Here is a 19159-nt window from a genome sequence, read left to right on the forward strand (position 1 = left end):
GTTAACAAGGTTCGGGCAGTTGAGAGGAGGTGGCCCCGTGCGTGTGCTGACTGGAAGTTGGTAAATTGGCCAGCACACATAGGCTTACGATAAACTGTCGTCTTCAAGCATGTGTCTTCGCGCCGGACAAGTGTATCTAGGTATGGTATAGAGTTGTTCAACTCCAGCTCAATCGTGAATTTTATGAAGGGTGATAGTGAGTTGAGGTGGGTTAGGAGTCGCTGACCTGAGTCTCTAGGGATGACTACGAACACATCGTCTACATAGCGACACCAAAAGGCGATGTGATCTGGTGCGTGTGTAAACGCACGTCCCTCTAACTCCTCCATCACGATGTTTGCTGTGACCGAGCTGACAGGGGAACCCATGGCTGTGCCATGTATCTGCTGGTAGATCAAGTCATTAAACATGATTGCACCCCCTGTTAAGCACAGTCTGAGGGCGGCGGAAATGTCATCAGGCGTCAGTCTAGTTCTGCCGCTAAGGGTTCCATCATTATCCAAGAGTTGTTTTGCACAAGAGATGGCAAGTTCCACTGGGATGGAGGTAAAGAGTGATATGACATCGAATGATGCCATGACTTGATCTTGCGAGATGGATATAGTGCGGATCCTTTCTATGAACTCAACAGTGTTGGAGACGGTGTAGGTGGTCTTGCCAACTAGAGGAGAAAGAAGTCTCGAGACAAATTTAGACAGCTCGTAAGTCGGTGATCCACAGCAGGATACAATAGGTCTTAGTGGTGTGCCTTCTTTGTGCACCTTCGGCAGGCCGTAAAACCGTGGGATCTGACACCCGGAGGCAATTACGGGTTGACTGTGTGATTTTCTCTTGCTTCAGCCAAGTGTTGATGAGGATATTCACCTCTGACTCCCATCGTTCCAAAGCCCTGTTGGGGTTGATGGTTAAGGGTTTGTAGACGGTAGTGTCTCGTAAGAGCAGTAAGGCTTTTGCCATGTAATCAGTGTGGTTCATTACAACCGTACGACGGCCTTTGTCCGCCGGTAGAATGACGATGGATGAATCCCGTTTCAGTGCTTTGAGGGTAGAAATCTGTATACGGCTGAGGTTTGAAGAGACGGGGTGGGCATGGTGTAGAACTGCTGCAGTCTTTAAGCGGATTGCGTTGGCTACATCTTCTGGGAGGCGTGATAAGCTTGCTTCCACACCCAAGGCGATGTCGGTGATCGGTGGGTGCTTTGGAAGAACGGCAAATGTCATGCCAAGGGTCAATAAGTTTATTTGTTCTGCAGATAACTGCTTGCTGCTTAGGTTCAATACGAAATCCGTGCAATTTGTGAGAGGGGTATTACGCTGGCGCCGAAATTGATGGGATTCATTGATTAAAGTATTGAACTTACGTTTCTGTCGGGCACAATAACGATCTGATTCTCTGACGGCCTGGTAACATTCTATCCATAGACAAACGCTGGCCACGTCACAGCCACAAACATCAACAAACAATTAACCACGTGCCTCACACACCATCCTGGCAGTGCATCTCTATTCCAACTGACATTCAAGTATTTTAATCCGATGAAGGCTGCCACCCAGCCGAAAGCTAATTTATTTATTGTAGTTTGATTAATGCTCTGTGTAACAAAATAAAAATAAATTTTCGCATTATGAATCCAGTGCACGTAGGCCTGTTTTATTATGTACGGACTATTCTTGGCCAACCAACATATGATATGGTCGTGAGACTCCAGAAAGATTTTATCCTCATAGCCCGTAGCAGACAACACCTGAGGTTTGCACATAGATGCAAAGCTAACTGGATTATACCGAAAGGGTTTCGCTACAAACAACCGTTTCCTAATGAGCGTATGGGACGTGCCTGTCGGAACTTCGGCTTCAAAACTCTGCGCATATGGATCGGCTGCCTCCATCTTGACATACGACGTGCTTCAGCGAGCAAAGCAGCCCTACTTGCCGACCTTAAGGCTCTGATTCCCGATCCTATTTACACCAAGGTAATCAATACTTTGTTACCAGGCCGTCAGAGAATCAGATCGTTATTGTGCCCGACAGAAACGTAAGTTCAATACTTTAATCAATGAATCCCATCAATTTCGGCGCCAGCATAATACCCCAACTCACAAATTGCACGGATTTCGTATTGAACCTAAGCAGCAAGCAGTTATCTGCAGAACAAATAAACTTATTGACCCTTGGCATGACATTTGCCGTTCTTCCAAAGCACCCACCGATCATCGACATCGCCTTGGGTGTGGAAGCAAGCTTATCACGCCTCCCAGAAGATGTAGCCAACGCAATCCGCTTAAAGACTGCAGCAGTTCTACACCATGCCCACCCCGTCTCTTCAAACCTCAGCCGTATACAGATTTCTACCCTCAAAGCACTGAAACGGGATTCATCCATCGTCCTTCTACCGACGGACAAAGGCCGTCATACGGTTGTAATGAACCACACTGATTACATGGCAAAAGCCTTACTGCTCTTACGAGACACTACCGTCTACAAACCCTTAACCATCAACCCCAACAGGGCTTTGGAACGATGGGAGTCAGAGGTGAATATCCTCATCAACACTTGGCTGAAGCAAGAGAAAATCACACAGTCAACCCATAATTGCCTCCGGGTGTCAGATCCCACGGTTTTACGGCCTGCCGAAGGTGCACAAAGAAGGCACACCACTAAGACCTATTGTATCCTGCTGTGGATCACCGACTTACGAGCTGTCTAAATTTGTCTCGAGACTTCTTTCTCCTCTAGTTGGCAAGACCACCTACACCGTCTCCAACAGTGTTGAGTTCATAGAAAGGATCCGCACTATATCCATCTCGCAAGATCAAGTCATGGCATCATTCGATGTCATATCACTCTTCACCTCCATCCCAGTGGAACTTGCCATCTCTTGTGCAAAACAACTCTTGGATAATGATGGAACCCTTAGCGGCAGAACTAGACTGACGCCTGATGACATTTCCGCCGCCCTCAGACTGTGCTTAACAGGGGGTGCAATCATGTTTAATGACTCGATCTACCAGCAGATACATGGCACAGCCATGGGTTCCCCTGTCAGCTCGGTCACAGCGAACATCGTGATGGAGGAGTTAGAGGGACGTGCGTTTACACACGCACCAGATCACATCGCCTTTTGGTGTCGCTGTGTAGACGATGTGTTCGTAGTCATCCCTAGAGACTCAGGTCAGCGACTCCCAACTCACTATCGCCCTTCATAAAATTCACGATTGAGCCGGAGTCGAACAACTTTATACCATACCTAGATACACTTGTCCGGCACGAAGACACATGCTTGAAGACGACAGTTTATCGTAAGCCTATGTGTGCTGGCCAATTTACCAACTTCCAGTCAGCACACGCACGGGGCCACCTCCTCTCAACTGCCCGAACCTTGCTAACTCGCGCCTGGACACACTCCAGCTCCACAGATGAAAGACGCAAAGAGATCACCAGAGTCAAAGTAGACCTTACGAGGTGTGGCTACCCCATCGACGTCCTTGACAGGTGTGATCTACAAGCACGCGACAACATGACGACCAACAGCAACGCCAACAGTGACGAGTCATCCACAAGGGCATTCATCCCATACTACCCCAACCTGTCACAGCAGATCGGTAGAATCCTAAGAACGCATGGGATAAAGTGCATCCAACTCCCAGGCAAGAAACTGCGTTCTCTCCTTTCCAACATAAAAACACCTGTCCCCACCCTTCTACAGAGTGGTTTGGTCTATCGCATCTCTTGCCGTGACTGCACAAGCTGCTACTTTGGAGAGACTGGACATCGACTCGAGAAACGACTCTCAGAACATAAAAGGGCGATCCGTTTGGCAGATGTAGAACACTCAGCTATCGCCGAGCATGTCTGGACAACCCACCACGACATCGACCCACACCGCGATGTCGTGGTTGTGGACAGGTCCCACCATTACCTGAGGCGTACCTGGTTGGAATCGCTAAATATAAAATGCTCGGACACCGCTTTGAACAGGAACAGTGGTTGTCAAGTTAACCCCATCACAGAGTCAGTAATTCTATCCATAGACAAACGCTGGCCACGTCACAGCCACAAACATCAACAAACAATTAACCACGTGCCTCACGCACCATCCTGGCAGTGCATCTCTATTCCAACTGCCATTCAAGTATTTTAATCCGATGAAGGCTGCCACCCAGCCGAAAGCTAATTTATTTATTGTAGTTTTATTAATGCTCTGTGTAACAAAATAAAAATAAATTTTCGCATTGGATCTAGATAAGTTGGGCAAATGGGCTGAGAAGTGGCAACTGAAGTTTAACATTGACAAATGCAAAGTACTGCATATGGGTAGCAATAACCAAAGAAAAATGTACCAACTGTGTGATACTACACTCAGGGAAGTGGAAAGTGAAAAAGACCTGGGGGTAATTGTGCAGTCAAATATGAAGTTCCCTGAGCAGTGCAGACAGGCTGCCAGGGCAGGTTATGGAGTCTTGTCAATGCTATATTGGAATTTTGCTAGCAGGGACATTGAGGTAATTGTCCCATTATACAAGGCAGTGGTCAGGCCACACCTAGAGTACTGTGTACAGGTCTGGAGGCCTCATTTCAGGAAGGGTGTAGAGTTGCTAGAACGAGTACAAAGAAAGGCAACAAGATTGGTGAGGGAAACAAAGGGGTGCTCTTACCAAGAAAGGCTTAAATTCTACAAATTGAGCACCTGCTTGGTGATCAGATTGAGGTGTATAAGGCCTTGAATAGGTTGAGCAAGGTGAATGCTGATGGGATTCTTCCTATTAATCAGATTAAGAACCTGAGGGGGCACAGATTCAAAGTGAGGAAAGACAGTTGTAGAATAGATGTGCAGAAATGTGCCTTTAGCCAGTGGTAGGTGATTGGTGGAACAGACTTCCATCTTTTGTTGTGGAAGTTGATAGCCCAAATAAATTTAAGGCTGAGCTGGACAGGCATTTCAAACAAATGGAGGGATGAAATGGGAGGGGGGGGGGGGGTTTGGCTGATGCTGCATAAGCTTGCTTTCTTGCATCATATGCCTCTATTAATGCTAATATTATTAATATAATTTACTTTTATTTAAAATAAGATTTTATAGTAATATTTCATTATAATGTTATATTATTACTATCATTAATGAACTAAGAAACTATGAATAATTTCAGATGATATACTTGACTGAACCGAACCAGACCACTGGTCAAAATTGCCTTTTGAACCAGACCACAAACCGAACCACTTGAGAAATTTTTAAACTGAACCAGTCCAAAATTTTAGGTGGTTTGCAGCTCTGGTTTTTAGGACCTTTGTAATGATAATACTGCATATCTGTACAACAAAATCTTTCTGTATTGATCTGTCAAACCTTTAACCATTCTGTTCTTTGTAACAGTGAAGAAGCAGTGACAGCAACTAAGTATATTTATTTTATAAATTTAACTCTAAAATTAATCATAATTTAATTCAGATCTAATCTTAAAATGTTTTCAATTTTAAGAGGCATCTGATTTCTTAACTTATGATTACCTTACCTTTAATTTCTTAACTTATGATTACCTTACCTTTAATTTCTTAACTGATGATTATAACAATTTAACTCTAGTTTTCTGTTTATATACTGTCTTTGCAGTCACTGAAATGGTAGGAACATACCATGAAATGTCTTAGTTCCATCTATTTATAATTTTAAATTGAAAATAAACAGATATTATGTCTCACATAGGTTAAAAGGGCTCCATTCCTTCTTTTAATATATTTATATTACCTATAAATCATGCTGTAAGTAATGTAATTATATTAAAAGTAACATTTAATAATACCCTTGCTTTTTAGAAAATATAAAATGTATTTCAAAATATTATGAATAATTTGTACATTTGAATGCATTAAAATTTAATGCTTTTAAGCTTTCCTTGTTCACTAAATATGTCTTGTCTTCTTGTTTTTAGGATTAAACGAGAATTGAATCAGAAATTAATAGAACAAGCTGTGGCAGAAAGGCAAAGGGTAAGCTCTTAAGACAAACTCTTCAGCATCCACTTGCATTTCACAATTAAATTGTACTGATAAACAAAGGTTTTGCTTCTTCAATAAATGTTGGTGATTCTTATTGAAATTTTAATGCTAATTTCAGAAATACCTCAATGTTTTATCATATGGTTTTATAAAAGCATACATTCCTGAAGTTTAAATGTATATTTAGTATTCCTTCCTCTCCTATCAGGCTTTTTCTTGAGGAATTTGAAAACGAAGTGACTGATGAACAGTTGTTAGCTGGAAAGCCTATTATAGTTGGTGACTTTAATATAAACTTAAGCAATCATGATTTTGATTATATTGTTATGGAATTCTTTTCGATACCTCAGTTTACATGGTTTGTGCACATTATATTTGGAACTACCAGAAAGCAAGTAATTTTAAATATCAAAAAGATTTCTTGTATTGTTGAGTTTCCTACTCAGATAATAGCTTTACTATGTTTGTATGGTCAAAAAAATGTGATAATTCAGTTAAACTTCAGCCTGATGATACTATAAGTAAGCACTCTCTTCCACATTATTTTATTAAAAAATAAATTAAGAACAAAAACACTAACTTTTCTAGCTGAGGTTCTGTTACAGACATTGAAAATTTTGTTAATCAGATGATTCAAACTTTCAATAATTGTAGGCAGTATAGAAACAGTAATGAAATATCTTTAATAATAGGAGTTTATTAAACTCCTGTTATCATAGATCATATGGAGAACACAAATCTTGGATAACTGATGAATTAATTACTTTAATTAAAAGTAGAGCTAAATTGTACAGGTTACATAGAAACTCCTCCTCTATCAAAAGTTACTATATTAACTACAAACAACTTAGAAATAAAGTTAATACTCTAATTAAGAAATTAAAAAATAACTATTATAAAAATAAACTCACAGATAGGAATATGTCATAAAAAGGTTAAATGGAAACTGATGAATAATTTAGTGAGCAAGAGGAAGAACATTCCTGTCAAACATTATATAACTTCTTTATTAAATACAGTTCTACGTAAGAATAAGGAGATTCAAGTAGCTAACAAGTTTGGCAGCCTTATCTTGAATACAACTAAGTTTGTTTTTTTTTTATGTAAACCCCAAACACAAGAGGTATTAAAACCTATAGTACTTAGTACCGTGCTTGGGTTGGAGGTTGAGAACACGTAAGAAGATATTTGTTGACATTGGACTTGAACTTCTGTAGCTGTAATTTTCAGGAAATACGTATGAAGGAAGGTTGTTCCAGAAAACGGCAGTTGAATGAATAAACAAGGAAGATGAAAAGTTGGACAGTAAGTGGATGTTGGCTGGTAGCAGCACATGTTCGGACTGTTTTGAAAGAGAGAGCGGGAATTATAGAAGCCAATTCAGAAGAACAGTGCCCATGGAAGTATCTGTAGAAGAGGCATGCAGCAGAAACAGTACGTCTATGAGACAGCGAGTGGAGAGACGCTGTTAGAGATGAATCATTAATTGACCTAACTGCCCTCTTATGAATGGAATCAAGAAGCCTGAGAGAGGTTTTGGTGGGACCATCCCAGATGTGGGAACAATATTCCATGGTAGGGCGGATTTGTGATTTATACAGGGTAAGCAACTGTTTGGAAGAAAAATAACGCCGAGAGCAAAAGAAAAAACCAAGTTTTTTAGATGCAGAGGAAGCAATATTTGTAATGTGCTTGTGCCAAGAGAGATTAGAAGTCAGGGTAATCCCCAAAAGAGATATCATTTTGCCTAGAAATCGGAGTGTCATCAAAGATAAGCATAGGAGCAGAAGAATCCTTTTTGCGAGATATAAGACAAGACTGAGTGTTAGAAGGGTTGAAATCAACTAAGTTGTCTTTGCCCCACTGGAGAATCACCTGAAGATCGACATTTAAGGAATTGGTAGCAGATTTTCGAGAAGTTGAAGCTGATTGAGCAGGACAAGGTTTTTCAAAATGGAAAGTGGAATGCAATGTGCTATCATCGACAAAACTATGGATAGAATTTCCAGTCAATGGAAGAAGGTCATTAATATACAAGAGGAAAAGAGTGGGGGGAAGAACTGAACCTTGGGGGACATCGGCATTAGTGGAGAAGTTAGAAGACAGAGAGCCATCTACTAATGCCCTCAGTGAGCGATCAGAGAGAAAACTGGATAACCAATTACTAAAAACAATCAGCAAACCATAAGATGGAAGCTTGTTTAGAAGACCTTTATGCCAAACACGATCGAAAGTCTTTGAGATGTCAAGAGCAACTACTTGTGTTTCACCGATCCTTTCCATTGAATTAGTAAATGGGTAACATAAGCTAGAATATCACCAGTGGATCAACACTGACAGAATCCATACTGGCGATCGTTGATCAGACGGAAGGTTTCTAGGTAGTTTAAGAGTTGGCGGTTAATTGATTTCTCCATTACTTTAGAAAGAGTAGAAGTAATTGCAACGAGACGATAACTGGATGGGAGGGATTTGTCACCCTTTTTAGGAACTGGCTGGATATGAGCAAATTTCCAAGCAGAAGGAAAAACACCTTTGGAATAAGAAAGTGAAAAAAGGAGGCAAAGAATAGGAGTAAGTCCAGGAGCACAGGGTTTGAGAACAAGTGGAGAAATACCATCGGGACCTTGAGCTTCCTTAGCATCAAGATTCATCAAAATCCTTCTGACATCCTTTTGACGGAAGACCACAGGAAGCTTTGAATGGAGCATGTTGGGAATGGTGGGAGGTGTTTTACCAAGATCATTAATACATGAGTTGGAAGAGAAATGGGATGCTAGCAGGTCAGCTTTATCCTTGGCTGAAGTGACAACAAAACCATCTGGTTTGGAGAGAGGTGGGAGCAGAGATGGGCAAAAGTTGTGGCCAATAGCTTTGGCAAGAGACCAGAATGCTCGGGTACCATTAGGGCAAGAAGCAAGTTTTCTACTCTTAGCCTGTTCAAACTTTAGTTTGGACTGATTAATAACTGCTTTACAATTGTTGTGAGCTACAGTGAACATTACTGCTTCACCAAGTTCAGCAGGTTAATGCCTTACCTAATATCAGCAACTTGTGTGTTATTTTAGAACCGCACTATTGAGATATATTGTTTATCATTGAGCACATGAAGAATAAAAAATGTAGGTTTAGACCGTATTTCTATACTGGACATTAAGCATAATGTGGACTCTTTTGCACTATTTAATGTAGAGTTAATTCCAGTTTGTTTACCTTTAAAGTTTTACTTATTTACAAGGAAGGCTTTTATACTGAAATTCTTAATTACAGTCCTATATCAATAATATTAATACAGTCAGTGTGTAACAAACCTGTGGAAAAATACTTAATTTTTCATATCACATCTTACTTTACTAAATTCTGCCAACTAAGTTATTTATTTCCTTATCAAAAAGGTAAGAGCACATTAGTTTTGTTTCAGGAGCTAACTAAACCCTTTAATCTAGCCTTAAATACCAGTAACTGCATTTTTATTATTTTCATTGATCTGTGCAAAGCTTATGATTTGTTACCTGTTTAGTTAGTAGTAGATAAATTATATAATTATGGGATTTGAGGTTCCTTATATCAGCTATTTGTTAGTCCTCTTAATTGTAGCAAAAATACAGTGAGTATTTCTAATAATTTAGAAAATAAATATCAAATAAATAGTGTATCTCAGGGTATGCGGTTGGTTCTCCCTTTTGTAATATCTTTATAAATGATATCTTTAATGTAATTAAAAGAGTTAATATTAAAATATATGCCAATTATATTATATACCGTAATAAGGAATATGAATCAAATGATCCATGATTTACAGAAAGACCTGTTCAGCAGCAAAGCAACGGGCACAAATTGTCAGGAGTGCTGTGACTTGGGGGAGAACTGAGGGGGGGCGATTCTCCAACGCATCACAGCCTAAAAAAATGTGCAACTTGTGAAATGTTTGCCGAACTCTCTGGAACGGAACATGATATTGCCATGGGGGATGTCTTTGTGTGTGCACGATGTAAGGAGTGTAAAGAAATGAGGCAACAATTCAGCATTGTTATGGGCCTATATGAGAGCATGAAGGACAGGGTGGATGCCCTCGAAGGATCTAAATTGAGGGGCCCATCAAGCTCTCAGCTGCCCACATCAACGCCAGAGCTTGCACTTGGTCATCATGCAACACAGTGGCAACCCCCAAGGCAGAATGCGCTGATCCCAAAGGAACTAGTAGTTGTTGGTGACTCTATTGTCAGGGAAACGGGGAACATGCTTTGTAAAAAGGATAGGTGGAACAGGACCAGGGTATGTCTGCCAGGGGCAAAGATTGATGATGTTGTAAAGCATATATCATCTTTTAAGGGCACAAAAGGTGATATTGTTGTACACGTTGACACTAATGATATTAAGAGTAGAAGACCGGCAGAATTACTTAACAAGTACAGGTCACTGTTGAAAAAAAGCCGGGAATTAGGGTTGAATTTGAAACTGTCTGCAATTCTGCCCAGACACGATAGAAGGGAGTATATGATGAGAGCCTTGTCGATCAATTCGGCCCTGGAAAGATTGTGCAAGGCTCAAGGGGTAGAATGTTTTTCAGCCCAGTCTGTACTCGTTAACAGGAGAGACTGCTTCTACAGGGATGGGATACACTTAAATAGAAAGGGTGCAAGAATATTTGCTGATGCTATTGAGGCAGTGTTAGGTGGGTCACTAGGTGGCAGTGATCACAGTGTACTGATGTGCGATTTACTTAAAGATTTAATTATCATCTAGTTTTTGCTTCCGTAAAGGTGAGTACAGTGGTCTCAGAAAGTTTTTAAATTCTGTACAGTGGGATCAACTGACAATGTTACCAACAGTAAATTCTAAGTGGGAAGCATTCAAGGAATTAATCGTAGATGCTACTAAAAGTTTCATACCTATTAAGAAATATTGTTCAAGGTTTAGGCCTAAATGGTTATCAAACAAACTAATGAGACTCATAACAGAGAAGAAAAATGCATGGGATGCATATAAATTATCAAGCGACTCAGAAGCCTATGGCAGATATAAGCAGGTCACAAAGGAGGTTAGGCAGGTGAAGGCAGATTATGAGAAATCCTTGGCAAAAGATGCTAAGATGCTAAGCAAGGATTTCTTTACTTATATAAACTCTAAAAGGAAGGGGATGAATCTGATCGCTCCACTTCACATCAATGGTTTGACTGTTGATGATCCTGCTCAGATAGCAAACAAACTGAATGAGTATTTTGCATCTACATTCACAAATTAAGAATTATTAAGGTTTGAAAATGGCAGAAGGTTATCAAATTGTAGCAAGATACTTAATGATTTTGTAATAACTGAGAGCAAAGTGGAGGAGAAATTGTTGAAGTTAAACATAAGAAAAGCACCTGGAGTGGATGGGATCTATCCAGTTATATTAAAGGAGGTGGCAAAGCAACTAAGCAAACCCTTAGCCATAATTATGAGAGCATCCTTGGACTCAGGGGAGGTTCCCACGGACTGGAGATGTGCAAATGTATCCCAAATTCACAAAGGGGGATCGAAGAGTGACACGAGTAATTACAGACCAGTTAGTTTAACTTCTGTTCCGGGTAAAATAATGGAGTCACTGGTTAAAGATGCATTGCAGGATCATCTAGACAAGACTGCAGCAATAATTCAGACACAGCATGGGTTTATTAAGGGAAAGTCTTGTCTGACAAATATGATAGGATATTATGATGTGGTTACAAAGGAACTGGATGCAAAAAATAATTTTGATATCACATATTTGGATTTCAGGAAAGCTTTTGACACTGTTGCGCATGGAAGACTATTGTACAAATTGTAGCAGAATGGTATTAAGGGTAAGTTGCTACAATGGATAAAAGGATGGTTAAGTGAGAGAAGACAGGGTGGTAATCAATGGGTGCTGCTCTTCGTGGACTAATGTTATTAGTGGAGTCCCACAGGGTTCGGTGTTGGGTCCTCTGTTGTTTTGTATATTTATCAATGATATTGATGAAGGTATATCACGCTTAGTGTCGAATTTTGCAGATGATACAAAGGTTGGCAGGGTTGTTAATGGCAGTAATGGCAGTGTGCTACTGCAACAGGATTTAGATAATTTGGGCAGATTCGCTAAGAAGTGACAACTGAAGTTTAAACTTGACAAATGCAAAGTACTGCATATGGGTAGAAGTAACCCCAGAGAAAAGTACCAACTGTGTGGTACTACACTTAAGGTGGTAGAAAATGAAAAAGACCTGGGAGTAATTGTGCAGTCAGATATGAAGTTTTCTGAGCAATGCAGACAGGCTGCCAGGGCAGGTCATGGGGTTTTGCCAATAATATATAGGAATTTTGCTAGCAGGGAGAAGGAGGTGATTGTCCCTCTGTATAAGGCAATGGTCAGGCCACACCTTGAGTACTGCATACAGGTCTGGAAGCCTCATTTTAGGAAGGATGTAGATTTGCCTGAACGTGTACAGAGAAGGGCAACAAGATTGGTGAGGGGAATGAAGGGATCCTCTTACCAAGAGCGGCTTAAGTTCTGCAAATTGCAGTGGCTGGAGACCAGGCACCTGCGCGGTCATCTGATTGAGGTGTATAAGGGCTTGAATGGGCTGAGCACCCTGAATTCTGATGGGATCCTTCCACTTGTTCAGATTATGAACCTAAGGAGGCATAAATTCAAATTAAGAAAGGACAGATGAAGAATAGATGTGCAGAAATTTGCCTTTAGCCAGCGGGTGGTTAATTGCTGGAACAAACTTCCATTTGTCGTTGTGGAAGTTGATAGGTTGAATAAATTTAAGGATGAACTGGACAGGCATTTGGAGGGAATGTTGTGTTTTTTTGTTTTTTTTTTTGGTTGATGCTGCATAAGCTCATACACTTGCTTTCTTGCATCACATGCCACTACTACTACTACTACTACTACAACCAAATTGCTGTTGATTATAGTTCCTCAACAAACATTAGAAACATGTTCTGTTTTAAGTTTATGTAATAAAAATTGTTTACATTCAACAAATACATACAAGTGTAGTTGTGATATAATAGATGTCATCTCTTCCCATAACTATCAGGATCTCTGGTTAGACATGCTAGTCAAAGCATATACAATATTTGGTCAGTAAGTTAATATTTAATTTATATTTATTTTATCACATCAGCAAGAAACTGACATTAGTGACCAAAATTTTGATGTATTTTGCATTGGTCAATTCTGTGATCAATTATGTAGTCAATATTTGGACTAATGCTAGTAAATCTGATTTACATATATTAGAATATATTTTACTCATTTGATTAAAGTTTTCATTGTTAAAGATACCTATTATAACTTCTAAAGAAGAAAGAATATACAGGTAGCCCTCGTTTTGTGCTGGTCCAATTTGCGCCAATTCGCAATAGTGCCGATCATTAACCACAAGGCCATTTTTATTTATTTGTACATACAGTATTATTGCAATTTTTTTATAAATTGAAAGTTTAAAATCGCCAGACAAAATTTATCGGCATCATACCGTGTGCTGTTTATTGGCTCAGATTAGGACAATCTGAGCCAATCAGCAATTAGTGCATTCGTATCAGAGACGAGAAAGATTCCCACCCTCAAAGTAACCACTCGTGGATGCGGGTAGTAAAGGTCCATGCGGTGAAACATTCAGTTGGTTGTTGTTTACGCTATTTACACGTTGTGGAAATTATTACGCTAACATTTTTTTATTAATTGTGCTATTAATAAATTAAATAATAATAATAGTGATAGCCGTGTGCAGTTTTTTTCCAATCATGTCATAAAGTTTTTAATTGAATTGAATCAAGACACACCATGTCTGGTAAAAGTAGTTAATTGAATCCTAGTGCAATTTCCGGAGGATAGAATCTGATGAAAGCCACCCTAATGTGTGTAGGGCTATGAATATGCCTCCATTGACTATTAATACAACTATGAAGAATGCTAATAAAATAAAATCGATGCAAAGTAGTAGGTAAAATTTTTGGTGCCCAGAACCTAACCCTGTGATTTCCAATTGACTCCATTATATAAAGGGTTTCATTTGCACCTGTCCCCCCAGGAACCTAACCCTGACATAAATCGAGGGCTACCTGTACTATTAAAATTCTAAATTCTATTATTTTTGCAGAAACAAAAACTCTGAATACATGTGATAAAAATAAAACTAAATTGAGGAGTTCCATATCTGCAAAGCAATGTTTATTCTAGTTTCATTCACATTAAAATTACAGTTAACAACATTTTGATCTCCTTTAAAGCTCTTCACTATTGAAAAAAAGATAGTGACAGCATGCAACCAACCTGTGGATTGTGTTATTTTTCAACATGAAGTAAAGGATTTATATCAAATGAAAAAATTCAACTTTCAAGCTAGTTGTAAATGATAATCATGTTATAACATTGTCACCATTTGGGATTTGTGCATTTTTTTTGTTAATTCTGAAATAGCTGCTTGCAATGCTTTCAAGTCAACCTAGTGTTGTGGAAGTAGTCTTTCTTTTTGTACCAGTTAGAATTTTTAATTTTTTTTAAAACTTGTGAATGTTAACTAGCTATTAATTGTAATGTGACTAATTTTTCTCCTCTAATTAATCCTGTACTGGAATAGACTTTTCAGTTGAATATTGTCTTTCCCCTCCTTTTTTTTTTTTTTTTTTTTTTTTTTGTAATAAAGGATTTTATATATATACACAAGGTGTAGCTATTAAATAACAAGAGATTGTTGCAATAAAATCAATATAGTGAAATATTTCTTATCTTACCCTTCAAATAATTGCCTTGGGCTTGCACACACTGTTCCATATGTTTCTTCTAAGCACAAAAACATTTCTGAAGTAATCTTTTGTAAGCCCTTTTAACTGCAGTTGTTTTTTTTTTGTGAACGTCTTCAGTGGGCTGAAAATGGGTTCCTTTAATTACACTTTTCAGGTCAGAGAAGAGAAAAAAGTCGCAGCGGGCTGGGTCTGGCAAGTAGGGTGCATGTTCACACACACAGGGATTTGTCTGAGGGATTGTTTTGTCTTCCATTGCATTTACTGCCTTTTAGTTTCTGAGTCATACTGGAACAGCCGATTTTCATTGCATTGCAAGTAATTACAGTACTTAGAAAGTCCTGATCTGCTTCACTTTTTTTTCAAAACATCTTCACAAACTTGGAATCTTCTCATCCTTTGATCTTCATTCAAAATTTTTGGCACCATCTTGGCACAGACACTTTTTTTCCTCATACTCAAATTTTCAGTTAAAATTTGTCTAACTGTATCTTTGTCCATATTGAGTTCTAATGCAGCCATTCTAATACTTAAACAATCATCACTTCTAATCAGTGTCCTTACCCAACCCATAATTTCATCATCAGTTTTCATAGATACCAAACAGTCTGGTCATTTATCATCTTCCATCATTCTCTCTTCCTTCTAAAAAATCTTTTATGCCACACACACATGCACGCTCTTGACATAGTATCTTCTTCCTAAATTTGACATACCAACTCATAACATTCATTTGGTGTTTTCTTTAGTTTTTTACAAATTTTGAGGTTGATTCATTGTTCAATTCTTTTGTCTGTCATTTTCTGGCAAACTGCAATAACACAAGGTAATTAAAACCTGTCTCACTGCAAAGTGAATGAGTGCATTGAAACATGACTTGACAGACAACTAGAGAAATATTCAAGGTCAACTGCTGTGCCATTTTTTTACAGTAGTGCTGGATGAGTAGTGGCTGCATACACAGTCTCGTTATTTGATAACCACACCTCATAATAGTTTTTTGTTATTTGATAACCGCACCTCCTAAAAATAAATAATCCAACTACATTCAGAAGGGACAGTTGCACAAAAATAAATTGCATTCATTGTACAATTTATTAATTTGGAAGAAAATTTCCAAAAGGCTGTTCTGGAGTGTTCCAAACAGACCATCATTAAAATTGTTATGGTTTCCACTTTCTAAGAATTGGCAATTATGAACCAATAGAAACATTTCACCAACATATCTGAAATCAGCATTAAAAGCTCTATAGGAATGCTAAAGCATAGTGAAGAAATTATTTATCAGTGTTAAAGAACAAAGACATAAGATTGCTTTTTTGAGATCTGCTAAGTGGAATTTTTTTATTATCTAAAAATTATTGGTTTTTTTTGTTATCTTTTGATTAAAATTAATAGTGCAATTATTATTTGTGTTTACTTGATAAAGTTGGTGAATTTGTTCATTACTTGGCATTCGAAATTGTATAAAAAAACAGCCAAATTCTGCCACCATTGTTATTATATTGATATAAATACATAAATAAATGCTGCTTAGTATTTTTATATGTAATTTCATTGGAGCATAATTGATATTAGAACTGTTTTTATTTTTATAGCAGTATGAATGTCATTTTATAACCAAACAAAACAGATGAACAAAATGTATCATATAGTACATAACACAAATTAAAATTAAAGTAGTTCATACTGCCATCAAATAAGCTGGGATTAGTGTAGCATTAATATATTCATATCTCTTAGTTCCCTGTGTTATGTTTAAGTTAAATTTAGACTAAAATCATGCCTTAGACTAGCACAGCAAAGCAAAAAACTGAAAGTGGCAGGAATACTCTGTCTTGAGGGAGAACTGCTGAGGGCAGTTCTCTTGTGAGTTAGGATTATATTATGTGTCCTACTTGTTGCCTCCTTACAAAGCTACCTTTAGCTAGATGTGATACAGACAAAGGGGATGCCTTTTTGTGTATTTGTTGTCAATCATATGAGGAAATTAATTGAAAATTCTGCATTTTGATGAGCTTATATGATGACTTGATACCTTCAGTGGGACTAAAATGAGGAATCCAAGCACTCAGCACCCAGCTCAAAGCTATAACCAACACTCAAGCATCATACATCCTTTGTGGCAGAGATCTCTGGTCCCCCAAAGATCTCTTCAGCTGTTGTCAGGGAAACAGGAAATATATTGTACAGAAAGGACAGATAAAACAGGACCAGGGATATATCTACCAAGTATATGTGAGAACCTTGTCAGACAATTCTGATTGGAGAGACTATAAGGCTCATGGGGTAGAATTTCTCAACATGGTTTGTGCTTGTTAACAGAAGAAACTGTTTTTATAGGGAGGGGATACACTTAAATAGAAGGGGTGCAAGAATATTTGTTGATGCTATCAAGGCAGCATTAGATGCATCAAACTCCTAGCTTGGGTAGGGGGAAATAAATAGACTAATAGATTGAAACAGCAGCTGCAAGCAGAGGTGAAAGTGATTTTGCACTGCTTCTGTTAGGACATACTGAAACCTGAAGAGCTGGAAATTACAAAACCTGCTGGGAATCCTCATGAGAAATACATGGGCTGAGTTAAGGTTACCAATAGGAAAAACAGGTACGTGTAAACTTGCTTGTACACTAATGCTAGAAGTATCACAAAGAAATTTGCCCATGAAGTATGGTTATGTCATCAAATGTAAACACTATAGGGATCTCAGAAATGTGATGCCACTCAGACATAAGGGATGTGGAATTTGAATATAGTTACAATGCGTACAGGAAGGACAGACAGGCAGGCAGGTGGGTATGAGAGGGAAGGAGGAGTTATACTCTTGATTAAGAAGCCGATGGAATCTAAGGCAGTGTGTCCAGTAAATGCAGGTGGCCAGGACAATGTTGTTGTTTGTTATTTGGTTTTTAGGAGCATTAGCAACTAAGGCCATATTGCTTCGGGATATGCGGTGGTCATTCCCTGACCTTCCCGCATGTGGTGGTGACGGGCTCGAACCCCGGTCTAATCAAGAAGCGTGTGCTATGCACTACTGCTCCTTCCCACCTGGCTACAGAGACGCCTGGCCAGGAAGGAAATATTGAGCCAGTTTGGTATGACATAAGCACTTGAAAAACTTTGAAAAACTAAAATGAGAGTAGGAGTCTGCTGTAAGCTAAATGACTGTTGTTTGTTTTGTTTTCTTTTGTTAGGAGCATTAGCAACTAAGACCATATTGCTCCGGGATATGCGGTGGTCATTCACTGACCTTTCCGCATCCTCTGTATTTGGTGGTGACGGGCTTGAACCCCGGTCTAATCAAGAAGCGTATGCTACGCACTGCTGCTCCTTCCCACCTGGCTACGGAGGCACCTAAATGACTGTAATGAGTATAATGGACAAATAGAATAAGCCAGTAAATCAGAATTTCTTAACTTTCCAGGTATTAGCAAGAACTTGTGGGTTAGTCACTTGCAGAAATTTTCTGTATTTATTGAATTACTGCTTTCTACAGCAGCATGTTAGAAAGGCAACAAAAAAATGCAATACCTCTGATCTGATTATCAGCAGTGACTCTTCATGCATTAAGAATCTCCAGATAAAGGAACCACTAGGCAGCAGTGATCATAATATATTGATGTGTGTGTTCGGCTTAAAGATATAACTTCTGTCAAGGGTAAACAGAAGGATTTTTGCTTTCATAAAAGTGACTGAAGTGGTCTTAGGCAGTTTTTAAATTATTTTTTTGTAGAACCAACTGGTGATGTTGCCAACTGCAAATTCTAAATGAGAAGCATTCAGGAAAGTTAATCATAGAAACTCCTAAGCTACCAACAAAGATTGTTGACGGTTTAGATCTACGTGGATGTCAGATGAACTGAGGAGATCAGTGGCAGAGAAAAAAAATTCATTGGATGATTATAAATTAGAAGATGATAGAGAAACCTATAGCAAGTACCAACTAGTCTGCAATCAAGTCAGTAAGAGGATTACGCAAGCTTATGCAGGTTATGAGTTATTTATCTAAGAATGCAAAGAAAAGTAACAAAGAATTCTTTGTGGATGTTATACTAGAAAGAAAAGAATGAATCACATTGGCCCATTAGATATGAATGGCATATCTACTGATGATCCTCCTTTATATTGCTGACAAACAAAATAAATATATTGCATCTATATTCATAGAGGAAATTTTTAGGGATGAAAATGCTGAGAGTAAACCAAGTTATAATTGGGAGCTAAATGATTTTGTGATAGCTGAGAAGAAAGTGGAAAAGAAATTGTTGAAGCTAAAATTAAACAAGTACCTGGGTCTAGTGGACTCTATCCAATTATATTAAAAGAAGCAGCAAAAGGTAAGCAGGATTTTAGCCATAATTATGAGTGCATCCTTTGATTAAATTAAAATTCGATTCACAAAA

At 38.6% G+C, this 19159-nt stretch overlaps 1 protein-coding gene across 1 annotated transcript in view; it reads left to right on the plus strand.

Annotated features, from left to right (window-relative positions):
• LOC150084836 (1-phosphatidylinositol 4,5-bisphosphate phosphodiesterase classes I and II-like) overlaps positions 1 to 19159 on the plus strand; it is a 932481-nt gene that overhangs the window by 899084 nt on the left and 14238 nt on the right. The window contains exon 32 of the mRNA XM_090376366.1: positions 5931 to 5988. Coding sequence (XP_090232492.1) covers positions 5931 to 5988 — 58 coding nt within the window. The remainder of the gene's footprint in view (positions 1 to 5930; positions 5989 to 19159) is intronic.

This window comes from Mastigoproctus giganteus, chromosome 6 (genome assembly GCF_048544385.1).
Source record: "Mastigoproctus giganteus isolate SK-2022 chromosome 6, ASM4854438v1, whole genome shotgun sequence".
Taxonomy (NCBI): Eukaryota; Metazoa; Arthropoda; class Arachnida; order Uropygi; family Thelyphonidae; genus Mastigoproctus; species Mastigoproctus giganteus.